The sequence below is a fragment of the Adiantum capillus-veneris genome, chromosome 14 (assembly GCF_014529385.1).
Source record: "Adiantum capillus-veneris isolate H3 chromosome 14, ASM1452938v2, whole genome shotgun sequence".
Classification (NCBI taxonomy): domain Eukaryota; kingdom Viridiplantae; phylum Streptophyta; class Polypodiopsida; order Polypodiales; family Pteridaceae; genus Adiantum; species Adiantum capillus-veneris.
The window spans coordinates 62,028,902-62,050,543 of record NC_140944.1 but is presented as its reverse complement, the minus strand read 5'-3'; the positions used below and the strand labels follow the sequence as shown (position 1 = coordinate 62,050,543).

The following is a 21,642-nucleotide window of genomic DNA, read 5'->3' as shown; positions in this document are numbered from 1 at the left end:
GCCACATGTGCCAGGGAAGTCGAGCACCCCCACCAACCCCCCTCGGATACCACTTTTGGAACGAGAAGTGGTGCGCAAATGTGTGCTGTGAGGATGAAGAGTGAGAGCACGATATGATGGAGCTACAGTGATGAGAATCCCCTCTCTCACTCTATTATTCTGTTGACCATAAAAGACTAAGGAGAGTTACAATAGTATAGCCACTACAATATCCTGACACATGCTCTGCACCTCCCTCATGTCTCATAGTTGAAGGCTCTAAATCTCCTCAGGAAGTGTTGTAAATTGCAGCCAGCAGTCCCCAAAAGTGTGGGTTGGGCACTCTGCAATGGGAACCCAAGAGACATGAGGTCGGCTATCACCATGTGACCTTGTTGTGTGTTAACTAAGGGGTTCCATGTAAGCGTTTGTCACCCCTCAATGCATATGGTTTGGTGTTGCTCAAGGCCACATCATTGTTGCTCCCAAAATCAACGTAGGCTCAAATCAAAACAGTCCTCCCATCTCCTACTCAGACCCACTATGTGCATCTCTATGAAAATCTAGCGAGTGGAAGGGATCCAAGGGCCACCTATCTGTGAGACCCCACGGGCACGAATCCATGAATCAATAGATCCTTCAAAAAGGGATCCTCCCCTAGAAGGAGACCTTTGACAATAATATTCCCAAGGAGGGCTCTACTCTATCATGATGGTTCGCTGATTCCCAAACCTTCCTGAGAGCAAGGTAAACTAATGACCTACTAGAAAACTTTGGCCCGAGCAAACTATGTGTCCCTCCTTGAACACAAAAAGTTCTTGATCAACCTCTCAAAATTATGTATCACATAGTAGCCAAAGGCCCCTGGTTGTCCACTACACCATGCCGTACTCCAATGGAGTAGTTTCCTCATGATGTATAGGAGGAGAGGAGCAGTTTATTGCTTTCATGATAGATCCAAACCAACCTAACAACCCAGGTATCAAATTGGTGTCCTTGGGGCGGTCCACATAGAGCCCTCTCCAAGCGACCAATCGAGCGTGGGAGCACGACCAACCCAAAAATCCATTGTCTTTCACTAGTTAATCAATGATCCTCGCACACAATAGAACACCTCAAGAGATTGTTCACACCTATGAAAATTGGCCCCTAGACCCTCTACTGGTTGTGAGTCATCAGCAAACTCAACATTTAAAAGCTCATCTCCCCAAATAGTAGCTATAGTCCATGCAACCAACCTCTTGTGAAGTCAAAAATTTACTCATCATCTCAGCATAGGAAAGGAATAGGATGGGGGCAAGAGGGAATCCATGTTGTACTAACTATGTGAGCATGAAGCATTCCCCTCTACTAGCAACACCTGATTGTGCGCACACCTGTAGAAAGTTGACACCCCTCTAATCATGCATCTAAAAGCCCATCCGATGCATAGTGCCCTCAAGGTAGCCCCAATAAACTCTGTAATAATAAGCCTTCTCAAAGTCAAGAAGAAGCACCTCAAGATCCTCTCCTCAGAGATGATTGAGAGCAATTTCCTCCCAAAAGATGAAAATGTTGTCAACGATGCTATGCTCCTTTACAAAACCCATTTGTGTTTCATATATGATGCTCTCAAGTAGTGGTTGAATCCTCAAACTCAAAGCGTTTGCTAGAATTTTGTAGGTTGAGTTGAGAATGGTGATTGGTCGCCACTTTTGAATCTCATCCAAAGATTCCCCCTCCTTGGGAATAAGATAAATCAAACCCTCACTCGTGCTGTCTGGCATCTTTCCAGTGTGCAAAATGTGTCGGTACATAGGTCTCAACCAAGAACCTCCCAATACTCCATGAAGAAACTGGGATTCAAACCATCCTCCCCTAGGTAGCTACCACATGGGAGTGCCATGAGATCCTCATGAAGCTCCTCTAGATGGAGTGGGATCTCAAGCCTCTCGCGCATCTCCTTAGTGACTAAGCAAGGCATCTATGCCCACACCTGCTCTCTGCATGCATCTTGGCACTCTTGACTGTGGCTTGGTTGAAAGCAACTCAGGGTAAAAGTTAATAGCAACTACATGCATATCATTGAGCTATGTGGAAATAGACCCTCTGGTCTCCTCAACTCACAAACACTGTTATGCACATGATGAGGATCCACCATCTCAAAAAACTCACCAGTAACTCTATCTCCTCTAAGTCCACTAAGATGTTTGACAAAATAAGGCAAACTCATAGCACCGCTCCTCAATGGTAATTAGCTCATGTCGAGCCTGTTGCATTTGCTCATCCATCCAGTGTGTACATGGGTGACGCTCCTCTATTCCCCAACGTAGCTGCTTCTCCTCCTCGGGTTGTAGCGACGAAGGTTGACAACTCCTGAAAGAAGAAACGACTAAGCTCCACAAGGCCACTTACCACTCTAGGAGGAGGATTTTTCGATGTGTCCATACTTGTTGTCCAAAGCGTCACAACCTACTCTCTGAGCTTTCTCTAGCAAAATCCTCTCTGGGATGCGTACCATGAGATTTCCATTCCGTTATCTATCTGACAAAGTAAGAATCACTGGTGCATGATGCAAAAAATTAATCCCTTCCAAAATGCATATTGGACCATCTGTGTCACAGGTGTGGTCATTAGCATAAAAATGCTCTAACATGGATAGATTCACCACCCCTCTTGCTTTGCAGTCATGGCCCAAGAGAAAGAGAGGTTGTCTGAAGGCCGCACAAAGCCTGCATACTTCCATATACCAAAATCCTTAAAGTCTTACATAGGCACCCCCAAGCAACCAATTCAACTTCGTGTGTATAGTTGCATGGCTATCCCTAATCCGATCCGAAGAGTCTTCAAGCATATTGAGGTCCCCCCCAATGCACCATTGCTCTCCATGAGGCAAAGACTCCATATAATGTGACCAAAACTCAGTCCTTGCACACTCGCATGGTTGGGTGCATAAATATTCAAGAAGCCCACAAGGTTACCATGAACCTACATAGTGACCCACTAGACCCTACCTAACACAATAATATCTCTATCCACAATGGCCTTTTGCCATGAGTCCGCAATAGTAATACATACACCTCTTTGAATGCCTGTAGGCCCAAAAGAAGCTGACCAAAATATCTCATAACAGCCATGAAAGACCTATCCATAATGTGAAATACGACTCTCACAAAGGTGATGCTCCCGAAAGCATATCTATCAATCCACCCACAAAGAATCTTTGAAGCTCCTGTCTCAGCCAACCCCTCTGGAATATAAATTGGGGTCCACCAAGCTCGTGCACATTCCATGAGACAATCCTCATGGGGTCAGTGAAAGAAAAATGATGTTGTCGTAGCAACCAACCTCGCAATCTTTGAGGTTGGCTTGGATGGACACTTAGGAGTATCCCGCATTTAAGTGACTCCCAAATAGGCATGTATGTACGATGTTCAAAATGAGTGTGCAGTCCGCAGAGCTACATCCTCTGTCCAAGTGCCCTCATGTACATATACATAGCAATGTGAGTGCGCGGATGCGGTGCGTGTGCGTCGAGAGTGCGAAGGGGAGAGAGAGAGAGAGAGAGAGAGAGAGAGAGAGAGAGAGAGAGAGAGAGAGAGAGAGAGAGAGAGAGAGAGAGAGAGCACGACACAGAATGTGGGTGGAGCTCCCAAATCTCACAGTATGAACACCATGTGAGAATGTGAGTGAGAGATCCTTATTCTTTGTATGTATAAAGAATAAGGAGATAAATGTGGGCAGCCAGACACTGGCTAGCGGAAACGGGCAAAGCACGGTGAGGCACACTGCCTTTACCTAACATTCTCCCACTAAAGGCTGTGTGCCGATAAGTGGCGAGAAGACTAAACTACAACTAGTATATACAAGAGGTGAGAGAAGACGGCTCTCAACCTATGCCCACTGGCTCACTCTGTAAAACCGCTCTAGTGTAGATGCAACATGCATACCACTACGGCTAGAGCTACGATGACACTCATGATGCAGGTATCGAGTGACGACCTGCATGGCTCCACAATGCACAATGCCAGTGTCAGTCATCGCACGACTGACAACTCCCACTGCAAATGCACCAACCGCATAAGCAAGATCAGGTCTTGAATCCAAAAGGTCAGACATGAGAGACCGAAAACTGACGAGACATGCACTATGTGTGCCAACCTATCCCTGTCAGCAACCTCAGTGCCATATGCATCCTCATCAGGAACCACCTGACTATCCATCACCATGTCAGCATCCTCTGGCAAAGGCATATCTGCTGAGAATGACTGCAAAACCGAAAAATCAGCACCACTGCAATCACGCATAGTTGTTTGAAGGACATTGTCGCCCTCAAACGTATCACATGCATCATCGAACAATGCATCGGTCTCTGGCTCAACTGATGTCACCTCAACTGATGACCGACAAAGCTGTGCATCCTAGAGATACCACTGTCTGTGTGAACGTCACCACAAGACAAATGCACAAGCTGCTCTCCATGCAGCACATTCGCAAAAGAGACACGCCTCGTCTCTCGCTCCAAACATGGCTGTAAATACACAGAGACTACACCGCCTCGTGTGTCAGAAATATGCAAAGGGTATACTAGACCACTTCTAGCACCTCTGGCCATCACCAGTGATCCCCTATGCAACTAAAATGATCACTCTCTAAGTAGTACACGATGTCCACTACTCTACAAACTGACTCACTGAAATGAGACTCTGACTGAGTCCTGGTACATAACGTACATCTTGTAGCGTAAGCAATGCACCGCTAGGTAAAGACATGCATACATCTCCAGCACCCTCTATGTCATATGCTGAACCATGAGCAAACTGCACACAACCAAGTCTCCCACTAGAGAAAGACCAAAACAAATCACGACATGGCGTCACGTGAAAAACTGTATGCTCGTCTAGTAGAAAACACGTAGACAATGTGCTATCCCAAGACACAAAGTAGTCTGAAGGCAAGCTAGACTCAAAAGTGACATGTCCATCACATACATACTCTTTAGCATGTGTTCTCATAGTAGCACCATGCATCTGCCTCTTCCGCTGCCTCATACGCCTGAAGCAACGACGCCTAATATGCCCCTTATGGCCGCAGTGCCAACATGTCAGTCGCGATCGTGAACAAGAACCACCTCTAACCTGAAGTGTCTCCATGCCAAAACTATGGCAAATAATGATTGAGATCACAAGACTCTCCCACCCGAGAGCAAACCACTGTTTCAAGCAAAGAAGGATACACAACTCCTCACTCTTGCGAGAGTGGATACGAAAACACAAAACTGTGTCCAAACTGACAAAACCTGTCAAAGTGAGAGTAAAGACTCGATCACAACTATGGCGAGAATCTAGGAAAAGTTCAGCAGAGTTTCCCCTGAAAATTGAGCAAAAAACTCAAGTACAATCTCTACCATAAACCATAACACTACACAATGCCAATGAGTAGAAATGCCAAAATGGCTCCACATTTTCACATACAATGGCAATCCGCACTCAACGTACATCGACGGAGTGACCGCGCATAAGCAAGCGCCAAAAGACTTGCAATCCGGAAACTTGATCAATGCGAAAACAATGCTCTCAAGAGAGCTCACCAGCACTTGAAAGTGCCCGCCAAAATGCATATATAATGGGCATCAACTATGCACCATAACCATATGCAAACCCATTCACAAAGACCATGAATCCAAGCACAAATCACTGCCAAATTATCCTATGAAAACTAGTGAAAGAAGCTCCATCTGTGTGCTCCAAACATTGTGTCTCTCAAGAGACCGCTTCGGTGGTGTGTAAACGCCTCCGTACTTCATTGCCCAAATCTACCAAAAACCCTCAAACCACAAGCTCTGCACAAGCTCAAATTGCATCTTCAGCTCAGAATTGATGCACCTAACTTCAAGCACATGCCGTGCTTCCAAAAGAGCATCAAACTCTCACACTATGCGAAAACAAAAAACCTGCAATTTCTGTATACAGTCAGTCTGAGCTGAATATCAGCAAAACGGTGAGGAATTTGCAAAACATTTCTTCTGCAAAGATGTAGACCACGTCGAAATGGATGGGCGTCGGGAACAGAATTCTCATCTCTGCATTCTACAAGGAGAAACACGAATCTGAAAACAGTGCTGCTGCGCACACAATTTTTAGGACAACACCTTCACTTACACACAATCTTTCACACTCCTTTCTGAGCTTCCACAAGAGCATACATCACTCTCAACTGAGCTCACAAGCTCCCATTGCATTCTCACAAAGCTTCCAAGCTTTCTTAATCTCTCCATCGCCGAGAGCGAGCGAGCTATCGCCTCCAAGCTCTCAAAGTCGTCGTGCTCTCCGCGGTCACCATGGCTCTCATACCAATTGTGAGTTCGCGAATGCGGTGCGTGTGCGCAGAGAGTGCGAAGGGGGGGGAGAGAGAGAGAGAGAGAGAGAGAGAGAGAGAGAGAGAGAGAGAGAGAGAGAGAGAGAGAGAGAGAGAGAGAGAGAGAGCACGACACAGAATGTAGGTGGAGCTCCCAAATCTCATTGTATGAGAACCATGTTTGAGAATGTGAGTGAGAGCTCCTTATTCTTTGTATGTATGAAGAATAAGGAGATAAATGTGGGCAGCCGGACACTGGCCGACAGACACTGGCAAAGCACGGTGGGACACACCACCTTTACCTAACAAGCAAGGCGCGCTCTGCGTGTCGGTAGAAAATTATACCACAATGTGTTTACAACTTGCTGCATTAGGTGGCGTCACAAAGAACTTTGCAGTAGGCATAGGGTCTGTGTCAAGTTTGTCACTCCCAAGTCCTTTGTGTGCTGAGAGAACTCAAGAGCTTGGACATGGAGCCAATCCAACATTGCATGAATAGTCTACTCTATGTGATCCCTACGACACAGTAGAAAAGACAAACCAACCCGTGTCCAAATCATCTACTCCTCTAGCTTTTGAAAAAAGAACATGTACTCTGAAGCAAGTTGCTTCAAGGTTATGAGATGGGTCACCAAGAAAGCGTGTAAAGTTGTAGTCAAAAAAATCTGGTCGCACCATTGTGGTCAACCCTCGAGGAACTAACTCAAAAGGAGAAGCCTACATCAAAAGTGGCGTATTCACGTAGAGTTGTCCCTCCCAAGCTACTTGGCTTATGGAAAAAGCGCTACCAAGAGATCTCCGAGCTATTGAGGACTATCATGTCCCCTGAGCCAGTGGTGGGGTATGAGACAGGCAAGGAGGCGAGATAAAAGGTCCAGTGCATGAGATGGGAGGAGCAACTGTGGTGGTAGGGTGGGGAGGGGGACGTGGAGGCAAGGTAGTGGAGTCGACAGGTGAGGGAGGCAAGGAAGCTAGGGAGGCTGAGGTGGAAGGAGTTTCCTCATGCACATCTTGCTATAGAGGGTCATAACAGTAACTTGTAGGAACCCAATGCTCCTAGCATGTCACAGGTCAGTCACTAGGGGGGCATGTATGGCTAGCTTGTTCTTGATGGCGATGACCATGCACCTGTTGCCACCCATCAACTAACTTAGCACTCGTCTTTGAAGAGGTGACAACCTATGCACCCCGAATCTTTGTCGGGCCAGCCTTGGTAAGCTGAGTCAGTAGCATGGCTCGGGTTCTCCTATGAGGACAATCTTCGCAAGATAGTCCATCTATCTGCATATGAAGCAACAATTTGTGAGTCCTAAATATTTGTCACTCTAGCGGAACCATCCACCACTTACCCTAGGTAATAGACTACCTTCGAGAGAGTATGAGTGTTCCAAACCAAAACCGTATTGTAGGTATATTTGTTGCTTTGGCAGCGACTAAAGTTGCCATGCAAGGTGCCTCTAAAACATTCCCAATTTCGGAACCAATCCGAGACAACATCACGAAATACTCTCTCCTCATGCCGAGGAAGCAACCCGAACTTCTTTTTTGAAAAGAACATCAAAAGCAAGGTCAAAACTATGGCACCACTGTCGAAAATAGACCTTGACTACTCGGATGACCAAAAGGCTCATCACAATGACCTTGGTCGTCGCCATCTCAAAAATTTCAAACTCGATCTGGTAGTAGCCACGCCCACCATGGGACTACACATCAATGATCTTTCCCACCGTCGCTGAGATAGGGCGGACCTGGAGGAGATCCTGTACCTCGCCTCCACTAGGTTAAGTGCCGATAATTTGGCAGATAACAAAGGTGGCATAGAAACGCTCATTGCAAGGCTGGCTTGCTCTGTCGGCAAGAGCAAGTCGGATGGTAGGTTGTGCGGTGTCAGGCGAGGGGGCTTCATCTGAGTCCCTATGAGGTGAAGCAGAGGCCTCCATCCATGTATGCTATTGTTGCAAGGCTCGCTTACTCTGACGGGAAAACACGTATTGAAGGTATATCTACTACTTTGGCAGTGACGAAAGTTGCCATGCAAGGTGACTCTAAAATAGACCCAATTTCGGAACTCATCCTAGACAACAACACAAAATGCTCTCTCCTCAGGCTGGGGAAGAAAACCGAAATGGGCAAAACTGCTATTTTGGCAAGAACATCAGAAGCAAGGTCAAAACCATGGCACCACTGTCAAAAATGGACCTTGACTACTGCTCATCACAATGACCTTGGTCCACATCTCAAAAATTTCAAACTCGATCTGATAGTAGCCACGCACAGGGGACTACACACAATGATTTTTCCCACCTCTGAGACAAGGTGGGCCTAGAGAGGAAATCCACCTAAAGAGGAAAGGGAGCGGGGTAGAAAGAGGATGTGAGCAAGGCGAAGGGGAGGGAGGGACGCAGGAGGTGGCAACTAGGCAAGAGGGGAGATGGTGCGTAGGGGGAGATGCGAAGCGGGAGCACCAGCAATGAGTCTACCCGTCCTTCCACTGTCACACAATGAGTCAATCATGGGACCAAACTCTTATAAATGCACTCCTTAATCTCTTGTGATGTAAGGCTTTTTTGGCCTACTAAAACAAGGTGAGGAGTCACGATGGTATGCTCTGCTGAAGGTAAGGGAGAGGGGGAAGATTTATCAAAAGTAGGTCTCAATCAGTTGTGCAATTGTATTGTTTTGATATAGAATTATATTGTCTGTATACACACATAATTAGGACCCTATCACACTGGGCCGCGTGTCCATCATGAGTTGGATGACCATGATCAACATGCCCTTGCATGAGAAGAGTTCGGATTACAATAGCTAGCACAAATGCTATCACACTAAGCGCGTGCGAGAAATTAGAAAAGTTGCTAGGCGTCCAATCAAACGGCAGGATTAGTGTTGGGGTTGAAGTTGGACGGGCATCGGAGGCCGATACAGATTTGGAAAAGTGTGTCGCTAAGCTAGACTGCCAACTAAGTTGGGGAAACATGGACAGCATCCCAATGTGACAGGTGACTCCGTCGGCACATTCGTTGATTGGTTGGGAAGAGAATAAACGTTGTCTACATGTTCCAATGTGACACGGGCGTTAGAAACTAGCAGTTCCAAACTGGCCTATCGATCGGTATGGCTCCCATCACTGCCTTCGACAACGGATTATGGATATGGAAAATGCACTTTCCCTTTGTCCCCAGCCCCCCCACACAAATGCACACACATCTACATAGAGGTGAAATATCAACAAATAGTGAGGTTAAAGTTTGAATAAATGTTGAAAGAAAATGGGAGTTTTTTTACGGCCTTCAAAATGAAAAAAATTGAATCATCCTTAAGATGACACTTGTTTTTTCCAAACTCTATAAAGAAGTAGTAAAGATGGCTTGCCTGTTACGATACATCTACTTAAACAAGGTGAAAAGATCACATTGACATTTTAAGATAAAGTGAAGTAAAAAAGTAAATTTAAAAAAAAAAACAAAATAAAGAGACCCCATTACAAACTAAAAAGTAGATCTAATAAGCATAGATAATAATTAAACAAATTCTTCAGAAAAAGTAGGTTCAATAAGAATATAAAATAAAAAAATAATTTCATGAAATGTCTTTTAGGAGGTCTTAAGTGAAAAGATTCTTTTACAAATCAAAATATTACATTATTTCACATCATGTACTTTGTAGGAGGTCTTAAATGAAAAGATTTTTTTACAAATCAAAATATTAGATTATTCCACATCATAGGATCAAAATTCTATGAATGTACTACTAATGCTTTGTTCTTTAAGGTTTTCTAAAGCAGTCCAAATAAACAAAGATAAAATAAATTTTTTAATGAAATGGAGCCCATACACTTAAATCAAATGATTCTTTTACAAACTAAAATAACAAAAAACAAGTGAAAGGACATGATGGCTTTCTAAAACAAACGGCTTATATATTTTGGAAGGGTCCCAATAATAAGGTAAATGGTGCACATTGCACATTAGTATTTTGAAACAAAATAAAACAAAAAGGAAGTAAAATAAAAAGACACATTAAAAATCAAAAGAATATTTTAATTATTTCCAATAAGCATAGAAAATAATTAAACAATTTAGTGAAGTGGTTTTTTAAAAAAATCCTCAAATGAGAGAATCGTTTATCAATACCTTAGTGTTTGAGAGAGATGTATCTGAGCTTAGGCTTAAGCCGATTGAAAATAAAAAATAGCCGGTTGCAAAGGAAGGCAAAGTAGAAAAACCCGATAAAATATATTAAAAAATAGTTCGAATATTTTGCAAATTTAAAATTTTTTACTAATATTTTTATTTTGTATTTTTATAAGAAGAAAACTTGCCACTTAAACAAAAAGGACTTTTTCGAAGATTGCATCATAAGATCAAACTCCTATGAATATTTTGTTTAATGTTTTGATCTCTAAAGTCATTTTCAAGCATGGAGAGAAAGTAAATGCTGCCTAGCATTCTAAAACAATAGAATGCAAAGAAAAGTAAAGAAAGGATGTGAAATGAAAGATAAGTCTTTATCATGCACTCAAAACTATGAAGCCCCCTAACCCAGCCCAACACTAAGGGTTTCTTTTAGAAAGCCAAAAAGTGGAAGCGGATGAAAAAGACTTTGTGTGACCCAATTTTCAATGGTCCTCTTTAAAGTAAGAGGTACACAAATGTCAACACCTTTCACAAAAACCTAAAAAAAATATTTAAAAACAAGCAATTGTACACGTATCCTCCATCCAATCGACTTACATCCACAGTCCACAATTTGCACCAAAAATCCACCCACCTCACTATGGTCTTCTGTAGACCAAAAATTCCTAGAGAACAAGGCATTAAGAAATGCATTCATAGAAGTTTGATCCCATGATGTGAGATATTGTAATATTTTAAGTTGTGAATCTTATCATTTGAGAATCTCCTAATAATTTGTTTCATTGAATTGTTTTACCATTTCTTTCGCTTTCTAAACCTATCTTTTTTTATAAAACATTAAAATATTATTTTGCTTTAGTTGGTTCATTTGATTGTTTTTTTTTTTACTCCTTTTTTATTTTTTTAAATGTCAGTGTGATTCTTTCACTTTATTGTTTAAGTGAACGTGTCTTAACATATAAAACATTTATGAATATCTGTGTATCTATACTTCTATTATGCAGCTTGAGATTTTCAAGCTCAAAGAACCCCTCCACGTGTCACTCACTGCTTCAATTCAAAGGAAACCTTACAAAATGTCCCATTTCTTTAAAGCTTGGAATCTTGGAACTTGTGAAACTTTTCAGTCCTTCAATTTTTAACCTTCCAAAGTATAGGAAAAAGGTGTGAGTGTACTTTTTCAACTTTACTTTTCCTTGATTGAAGGGTGGCTCAACTTTGCTTTTGGAAAGCAAATGGCCATAAAATTTTAGAATTTAAGACATTGTTCATATGCACACTAGAAAAATTTTGTCAATTTATTTCAAGGTGAACTTGGAATCTAACTATGATTTTTTGATTAATACACCAAATCCCAATTAATACACTAACTATGATCTCAAATAGCCTCAAAATGGAAGGGTGTATGTAAGTGTGTGTGTGTGTGTGTGAGAGAGAGAGAGAGAGAGAAAGAGAGAGAGGTCTCAAAGAGTGTTAATTTTTTTTCTTGATCGAAATAATTTCAAAGTAAACCTATACATATATATTGGAGCTTAAATTTTTCAAGCAAGGAGAGGCATTCCACATGTCATTCATTGCAGCTTGCACAAATATCCATGTTTTGAACTCCATGATATAACGTGCAGCCTGACGATCTCAATGCTTGAAGGTCTCGAATAGCCCCAAAATGGAAGGGCATGTGTGTGTGTGTGTGTGTGTGTGTGAGAGAGAGAGAGAGAGAGAGAGAGAGAGGTCTCAAAGAGAGTGCCAAAAGAATTTTCTTGATCAAAATAATGTTATAGTAAATCTATACATATATAATGGAGCTTAAATTTTTCAAGCAAGGAGAGGTCTTCCACGTGTCATCCATTGGAGCTTGCACAAATGTCCACGTTGGGAACTCCATGAAATAACCTACAGTCTGGCGACCTCAGTGCTTGAAGTTATCAATCCAATCTCCACCTGCAAAACAGCTGCTCGTGCATGCGTTCGCGTCCATGATGTGTGTATGTGGTGTTCATGTGTTATTGTGTGTGTGTGTGTGTGTGTGTGTGTGTGTGTGTGTGTGTAAGAGAGAGAGAGAGAGAGAGAGAGAGAGAGAGAAGAAGAAGAAGAAGAAGAAGCAGAAACGCAATTGGCCATTGGCTATGTGTGCGTATGAGACTCGAATCTCAATCTACAGTGTGACTGGGCATTCTTGGTGGTGTGTGTGAGAGAGAGTCCAATCTAGCTGAGCGAGCCTATGCGCACACCCAAGTTTGTTTGTGTGTGTGTGTGTGTGTGTGTGTGTGTGTGTGTGTGTGTGTGTGTGTGTGTGTGAGAGAGAGAGAGAGAGAGAGAGAGAGAGAGAGAGTAGCTAGAGTGCTAACTCTTTGTGTGTGTGAATGTGTGTGTGAGAGAGAACAGGATATCACAATTGCCCATTGTCTACGCACGTGTGTGTGTGTGTGTGTGTGTGTGTGTGTGTGTGTGTGTGTGTGTGTGAGAGAGAGAGAGAGAGAGAGAGAGAGAGAGAGAGAGAGAGAATGTGAGATCACAATTGTCCGTAGACTCTATGTGTGTGTGTGTGTGTGTGTGTGTGGAGAGAGAGAGAGAGAGAGAGAGAGAGAGAGAGAGAGAGAGAGAATGTGAGATCACAATTGTCCGCATCCTCTATGTGTGTGTGTGTGAGTGAGAGAGAGAGAGAGAGAGAGAGAGAGAGAGACAGAGAGAGAGACTCTTACTCAGTGGTGAGAGAGAATGACAGAATATGTGGGGATTTAATGGCAAGAGAGAAAATAGTGAGTACTTTGGCAGAGAGAGAGAGAGAGAGAGAGAGAGAGAGAGAGGGGATGCAATTGGTCCCATAGCCAATGAAGAACAAAATCGAGTAAGCCCAAGATAACGAATCTAGGACATGGAAAAAATGTAGGACGGGTGGTGAGCAATTGCAAGTTGACAACGACAGAAGGCACAGTAAACTGTTGACTATGTTTTTAAAAAAAATTGTGCTAAATTTTTTTGAACTTTGTAGGTGTTCTCAATTTCAAATTAGAATTTTAAGGTAAATATCAAAATTTGTGGGTGGGATTACACTAAACCTTTGTTAAGCATTCTCACCTTGAAATTAGAATTTAGAGATAAATCTCAGATTTATAGGTGGAATTACACCAAACCTAAGTCTTTTTAGCACTTCGATACATAGTGCTTTTTCCCAAAAGCTTAGAAAATCTATAGATGAGTCTTGAGATTTTGTCTATTTGAGTGTTTAAACACTAAGCTTCGATAAACTTCATGGGTTTCCTCACCTTCAAATCTATAATTTAAAAGTTGTAGGTGGGATTACACTAGACCTAGCCTTTTTTCGAGTACTCATATACATATTGCTTTGTTTCAGAAACTTGAAAAACTTACATGTGAGAAAATTATATTGAAAGGTCTTTACATGATCTTCCTAAAATTTATCTATGAAATCTGGGGATTTGCCTTTAAATTTGAAGGTTCTTACTAAATTTGGAGGTTGCGATCAAGGGCTCTTAGAGAATTCCACAAAAGATTGAAATTTAAAAACACCTACATATGATAGAATTGTAAAGACAAATTTACTATATTTGAAAGTTTTTATATTTGAATTTCTCAGATTGCATGCATGATGATTGTATGCCTCCCCTTTGATATATAATTCATCTCTACTAATTTCTCTGAGCTTTGTGTGTTTTCTCAACTACAAATCTAGAATTTAGAAGTAAACCTCAAAATTTGTAGGTGGGATTACACTTAATCTAGGTTTTTCTTCGAGCACTTGGATATAAAGTGCTTTTCTCCATGTATCAATGTTTGTAGTTTAGGATGCCACATATGTCTGGAAGGAGAATGATGAGGGCAAGGAAGCTCTAAGTAGTTTTTACATGAGGCAAGGTGAGGGCTTGTGTACGGATACAATGGTGTATCCTTATATCTCAAAGGCATATGGCATTATGCAAGTATTTGACATGAGCAAACTAAAATGGCTATTCAAGGGCTCTTTAAAAAAAAAACTTTTTGTTTGAAAAATGTTTTGGTCAACATGTACACCATATTTAAATGTAGCCTCTTGGAATGCACTTATGTGGCCCTTGGCACCCCCATTCTTAGGGCTTCTTGCTCTTTGGGGTCACTTTCCAAGGAGGCAAATTTACTATATTTACATTAAACTTAGATTTTCTTCGAGCACTCAGGTACGCAATGCTTTTTTCAAAATTCTAGAAAAACTACCTTTGAGAATTTTTAGAGGCAAATTTATTGTATTTGATGGTTTTAACATTAAGTTTTTCTAAACTTTGTAGGAGTTCTTAACTTCAAATCTATTATTTAGAGGTAAATCTCAAAATTTGTAGGTTAGATTAGACTCAATGTAGGTTTTTTTTTAGCATTGAGATACACAATACTTTCTCCCAAAAACTTGGAAAACCTACATATGAAACTTTTTAGAGGCAAATTTACTATATTTGTAGGTTAGATTACACTGAATGTAGGTTTTTTTTCAGCACTGAGATACACAATACTTTCTCCCAAAAACTTGAAAAACATACGCATAAGAAATTTTAGAGTCAAATTTACTATATTTGAAGGTTTTATTTTGTAGGCTAGATCACATTAAACCTAGGTTTCTTTTTAGCACTTAAATACACAATATTTTTCCCAAAAAACTTGAAAAACCTACATATGATTATAGTAAGCGTATACTCAAAAACATTTCTAGGTGGGATTGCACTAAACCTAACCCTTTTTAAATTTTTAGTAGGGAGAGGAAGGTGTTTCAGTGCCTTATGCATTATTTATTGAAGGTGTCATTGATCCAACATCTAATGATGATGGTGAAGAGGGAGAGGGAGATTATCCCTCATCTAGACCTTGCAAGATGTCTAACACATCAATGCTTTCTTGAAGTGTTGGTTTGCATGAATGTGGGATGTGTATGGAGATGATCCATTGAAGGCTAGCGGCCCAGCAACATGCTTCGATGTCCATAAACCATTCTTCGTCTCTTTCTACATCAAGTTAGGGGCCAATCCCATGGACTCGAGAATGTCAAGTTTAATGTATAAGTCATCCAATGATCAAACATGAGCTATGCTTCTTTTCACCTCTTCTAAAGGCTTGGAACTATCCATCTTTAGCATATCAGCTCGATGTGAGTGCAATCAAGTGGTGATGGTACTCCTCACAAGATGGCCTCATTGGGTGGCAATGACACTACACATCTTCTTCACTTCCATGGCCAGCTGCATCTCTCAGACGTGGTACACATAGGTATGATCATCTTCCATCTTGACAAAAAATGTGTAGCAGCTCCTTTGAGCTAATTAAGGTTAAATTCTCCGTCATCATGGAGATAGCAGGCCCTCTGTAGGTATCTTTTTTCTTTGACAATTATACTCTCTCTCTCTCTCTCTCTCTCTCTCTCTCTCTCTCTCTCTCTCTTTGTGTGTGTGTGTGTAGCATGCTGCTTAACAAGAAGCGACTTCTATTGTATGACAAACACCAAAAGTTGGAGACTTCATGAATTGGGAGAAAAGCTCAAGAAAAAAGTGTAATGACACCTACAAATTTTGAAACGTTACCTCTAAATTTTAAATTAGAAGATAAGAAAACCTTCAAAATATGAAGTAATTTAGTATTTAAAGTTTTTTTGGGCACTGGGGAGGGAGAGAAAATTAAGCAACTACCACCAACCCAGAGAACTATCTAATTAAACAAAGAGAAGGGAGGAGGAGGAGGAGAATAGAAATATTAATCTTTGTGTGTGTGTGTGTGTGTGTGTGTGTGTGTGTGTGTGTGTGTGTTCTCTTCAATAGCTACAAAGAACCTAGATCCATTGAATAAGGGCTAGAAAATCCTATGTAATGTGTGAGAACCTACCAAGCTTGGTATTAAAGGAATATTTGTTGCCTCTTGCATGTATATTTTTATTTGAGAATCCATAGAGAGATGTTGTGAATCATTCTTTTTTTAATTCAAGAGAGTGTATACATGTAGAATAATGGAATCTATATAATTTGTCACCTTTGTAGTTGTAAGAATAGAAGACATGCATTTTCTAGCCGCAACAATATGCGGGTCAATTTAAAAGTCAAGGTTTTGATGTTAAGTGTCATTCTTTTTGCATCCATGGCTCAGTTTGAGCATGGCAATGTTGTATTTTTCATGTTTCTAATTCAGTATCGTTGAGTGAGTGCTGTTGAAAACAAAAAAAAAAATAGAGGTAAATCTTGAAATTTGTAGGTGAAATTATATGTTTTTTTTTGCGTTGTGGGTGTCCTAATCTTCAAATTAAATTATACAAGTGTGTAGTCTGTCTGAGAGAGAGAGAGAGAGAGAGAGAGAGAGAGAGAGAGAGAGAGAGAGAAAGAGATGTTGCTTTCCTTGGTATACAATCCATTCTCTCTCTTTCTTTGCCTTGGCCTCCACACACACACCCCTCCCCCAAAGCCCTTTCCTTATGTCACATGGCAAAGGCCTCCAAGGTGCATAAGATATAGTTGAGAAATTTGTAGGTGGGATTGTACTAAACCTAGGTTTTTCTCGAGCACTTGCGTACAGAATAGTTTTCTACTATTACTCAATAGTCCATTATCTATACTCTTTATAATGGACCTCAAAAAATTAGAGGAAGGAGAGGGCCTCCACACGTTGTATTTTTGGTTGATTTGCATGGCCCGTTGGATCAATGCCAATATTAAGATGTTGAGTCCCATCCTTCAAAAATTGCATAAAGTAGTTCACTCCATCCTTTCCCAACGACTTGCAATAGTCAAATTTGTGAGTCTGACAAGTTGTTGTCAATGTGTGTGTGTGTGTGTGTGTGTGTGTGTGTGTGTGTGTGTGAGAGAGAGAGAGAGAGAGAGAGAGAGAGAGAGAGAATGTAAAATATGCAAATCCAACATTTTTCAACAACATACAGATTATAATAGCCAAAATTGTGCACCTGATAGTTTGCATGTGTGTACACGCTCTGTGTGTGCGTGCGTGTCACTGTTACAGTGTGTGTGTGTGTGTGTGTGTGTGTGAGAGAGAGAGAGAGAGAGAGAGAGATTTTCCTTGGCAACTTGGTAGCCCACCAAAATGACTACGAAGCATCAAAACCTGTCTACCTCCAACCAACTGAGAGTCATGAGAAGCCCATATATTGGCAAGCCATGGTTTTGATAGCACGACGCAATAGTAGCAAGTTGGTAGAAATGTGGTACATTGTCATTGATTGATGAATGGGGAGACATGGACAACTCAAATTTGTTAGAAGTCGTGTGAAAGATGAGTTGATCGCAACCGATCACCCGGAAGCACTCCATGTGGAGAGAGAGAGAGAGAGAGAGGATCTGACACTATCCTACTGGAGTTTTGATCACAACCCTTAAGGGTAATGCATGCTCAGCTACTACAGGTCTTTGGCTAGCATTTGTGGGGGGAGCAACTTCACCCTCATGACCATGAAGGGGGGTGGCCATGGAGAGCTTACCGCATGTGGCCGAATCTAAGGATTATTTTATATACATAAGGATGTGCTGAGAGATATAATAAAGAGAAAGTGCACTTGAGGTGGGCCTGCATAGTACTTTAGCCCTCTAATCAATGCCAGAGATAAGGTCACACGGCATCGTACTCTAGCCTTCTAATCAATGCCAGAGATAAGGTCACATGGCATCACAAAATCCTCTCCACCCACATGTAGGGTGTACAGAAATCTGCACCTTTTGCATCTCTTCCCTGTAAGGCATGCTTCTAGAGCCCAAAATTTAAAATTTCAATGAGTCAATGCTGCACATCATGAGATCAAACTCCTATGAATGCACTCCTTGATCCCTTGTTCTCTAGGTCCTTTTTGGGCAAGCCAGAACCAACAATGCCTTCAATAGTTCTTTGTTACTGAAAGACCAAATGTTCGATAAATTGATGTCAATACAAATCTTGCCGGATCGGTAAAAATATCCTTATTGCCTTTCTATAGCCCGACTCCATTTTGACACCGTGACCCTGCTCAGGCCATCATCCTCTTACACAATCTTGCCCATCATTTAGCTGTCTCCATCCTTTAAATATGGCCTCCCTAAAACATTAAGAGTACCTCAATAAACCCATAAAAGCATCATAATTTCCAAACTGTGAACGCATGAACACATGCACAAAAATTCAATAAAATTTGAAAAACGGCACTCTGGAATTTCAGAAAATGATGCTAGAACGGCTAGACAAAGTATTCCAAGTAGACAATTGCTTCTCCATACCACTCTGGCCATTCTGTAGTTTGCCAAGAAACTGATGCTAAAAAGCACTACCATTAGTTTTAAAATTCTGTCAAGCACAAAACCTCTTTCTGGTGTGCAACGTGCTCATTTGAAAGCATGTACAATGCAAGTGGTCACTAAAAATACGGCCCATGCACAGTATGAAAGCGCTAACAACAGCTTTAACATGATTAGTTTATTGCAATTGATCATGAACATAATTTATAGGAGGCAGTTCTGACAACAAACCATCTGCCCGATTTTGTAAATACACAAGTCTCAAACATATTCCTGTCCATGTTCCATGAAACTTGTGGCAAAGCATCACATATTCAGACTGTACAAGGTATCATAACTGGCCAAAACACCAGTGCAATCATACAAAAGCAAAGCACAATAAAGCATTGAGGTCTAATTATTAGCCTCGCTCAACAGAATTTTAGTACTTAGTTTTGCGCATATACTGAAGCAGCCTCCACTCAGGGTAACATGACCTGCTGACCAGGAGCTTCCATCGGCATGAACGATCTGACGAAACCAGGGTGAGGCATCCTTCGCCGAATTTCCCTGCCTTCTTGACAGAGAGCACATGTATGGCATATGTAGTGGGTGGCAAAGTCGCCAACTGTCTCCATGCACTCACGGTCGCTACTTTCAGCAAAATGAGCACCACATCCACAGGACTTTGCAAAGCACTCACTAGAGCCCTGCACGAACAGAAAACCAATATGGTAAGGACTACATAATAGACTGAAAAATTAAAAAGCAATCAGTCACGATTTGAAGTGAGTGCATGGCGTCAAAGCGTAAACAGGAAGGATCCATCGCGCCGAGGGTTCATGACACCACAAGAGGCTACTAAGTATGGGCTCCCCACTTCCAGCAAAAACCCACTACTTGTTTGAGCTCAAACAGTCGAGCATGCAAACAAATCTCTGGACTAAACTACAAAAGTGCAGCGTTGTCCTGGACAAGTAATGACAGAGTTGAACAACATTGAGAATCTAAAACAATCAGCAAAACAACTGATAAATACACAAATGTCCTTAAAAAAGGTCCTATACATAGCGAACTCCATAGACTGTAGCAAACCAGTAAAAAGGATAAGCAAAGTGCAAATATAAAACATTCAATCCCGTGTGAGGTAATTAAAACATGAAACAGTCCTCCAGATAGATAGGAATACAGGAGAACGATAAATATATTTACTGAGTCACCCCCTAATTTTGAGAGGGCTAATAATTTAAAGAATTATACAAACACAATTTTACTTCAAACACAACAAAAAACTTCAAGAGTTTTTCGAGCATACGACTGCTTCTGTACTAAAATGCTATCCCCCAAACCTACATTTTCCTAGTATCACTGACTCGACAGAAAGGTTCAATATGTTTCTCAAGGCTGCTTTGACAAACATGTGCAAGGTATCAAGGCAGCCTGCAACCTAAAGCAAGCAATGCAAGTAGGTGCTTACCATTAGATTGTACTTCCTCCTAAGCTCTGTGCGACTGGCGCTGGAGAAACAAGGCGCCAAGGCATTACAGCCAAAGATAAAATTCCCAAGGCAAAATAACCCACTATATGTACAGAAATGGTTAGTTAAGGTATTCTCTGTTGTCGGATGAAGGCGTTCCACATTACTAGCGTATAAGAAGCAAGGAGCAAATGTGCCCAGCACACCTGTGTACACGACAAACATACCAAAATAAGTAGAAGAGATTACCAGACTTAATAGAGCACAAATTAAGCCGTCACACCATTGAACATTATAGAAAATTAGCAGATTTCCCTCTTGGGTGCCAAGTACGACCTAGAAACAGCAATGCCATACATGCATCAATCATTCGTCCTGTAGAGTTAAAACTTGCAATGATCTTTGCACTCATCAGACTTATTTAACATGAAAAACCATTTCATGCGCAAGGATCAAGGTAGATGAAACAGTTGCCATCAAGAGTGAAAGAGCACAATAGAGAAATCTAAATCAATCTCTCTCTCTCTCTCTCTCTCTCTCTCTCTCTCTCTCTCTCTCTCTCTCTCTCTCTCTCTCTCTCTCACACACACACACACACACACACACACACACACGCGCCCGCACGATCCATCCATTCATCATAAGATGATCTCTCTCTCTCTCTCTCTCTCTCTCTCTCTCTCTCTCTCTCTCTCTCTCTCTCACACACACACACACACACACGCACGCGCACGCGGTGCGTGATCCATCCATTCATCATAAGATGACAGTAATTTAGTTGGAATTGAGACTCTGTGGACCAAAGGCTTCGATGCTGCTGCTCTGTGTGTGTGTGTGTGTGTGTGTGTGTGTGTGTGTGTGTGTGTGTGTGCACGCACATCAAACCACAGACTGGACATAGATAGGATAGAATGGTCAGATCTGGACTTACAGACTTCGAGATCGCTGCTAAAAAATTCATCGTTGTTGCCGAAGCAGGAAAATAGTCCAGTAGTCCACGGAGAAGTAGGAGTATCAACTACAGCGGGCTGGGCAAGGAGGGGCACCCCCTCCGCGATCACGACCGTCTCGCCATCACCTTCATGTGCTTCATTCTCGCCCTTGTGTGCGTGTTTAGTCTCGGGCTCCTTCTCGTTGGCATAGATGAGCGCTTCGTCGGCCATGGCGAGATGAATGTGTGTGTGTGTGTGTGTGTGTGTGTGTGTGTGTGATGCTCGTCTGTTTAGGAAGGTGTATAGGATTCAGGAAGCTGGAAGTCAGTGCCTCGCCAGTCTTTCCGCTATTCACACGGTGCTCTCAAGAATATATGTTGACAATGTCCTAACTAGTAACCTCCTCTCTCGGTTCAGACTGCCCCGGAGTGTTGCGAGGATGTGGCAAAACCTGATTTGCTTGCAAAGAGAGAAAACGTTAATGGGCGGCTTCAAACCCCGGCCGCAACCACCTTCCATACGCCTTGCAGCGGGCAATGTGAGGAGGACCACAGGTCATA

At 41.9% G+C, this 21,642-nt stretch overlaps 1 protein-coding gene across 1 annotated transcript; it reads right to left on the bottom strand.

The window, feature by feature from the left end:
• Positions 1-18,951: 18,951 nt before the first annotated feature.
• LOC147442481 (PLAC8 family protein) lies at positions 18,952-21,440 on the bottom strand. Its single transcript, XM_086528643.1, has 3 exons — positions 21,082-21,440; positions 20,151-20,356; positions 18,952-19,383 (listed from the first exon to the last, which is right to left on the bottom strand). The coding sequence occupies exons 1-3, from the start codon at positions 21,311-21,313 to the stop codon at positions 19,156-19,158; spliced, it is 666 nt and encodes a 221-aa protein (XP_086384769.1). The 5' UTR covers positions 21,314-21,440; the 3' UTR covers positions 18,952-19,155.
• Positions 21,441-21,642: the final 202 nt, after the last annotated feature.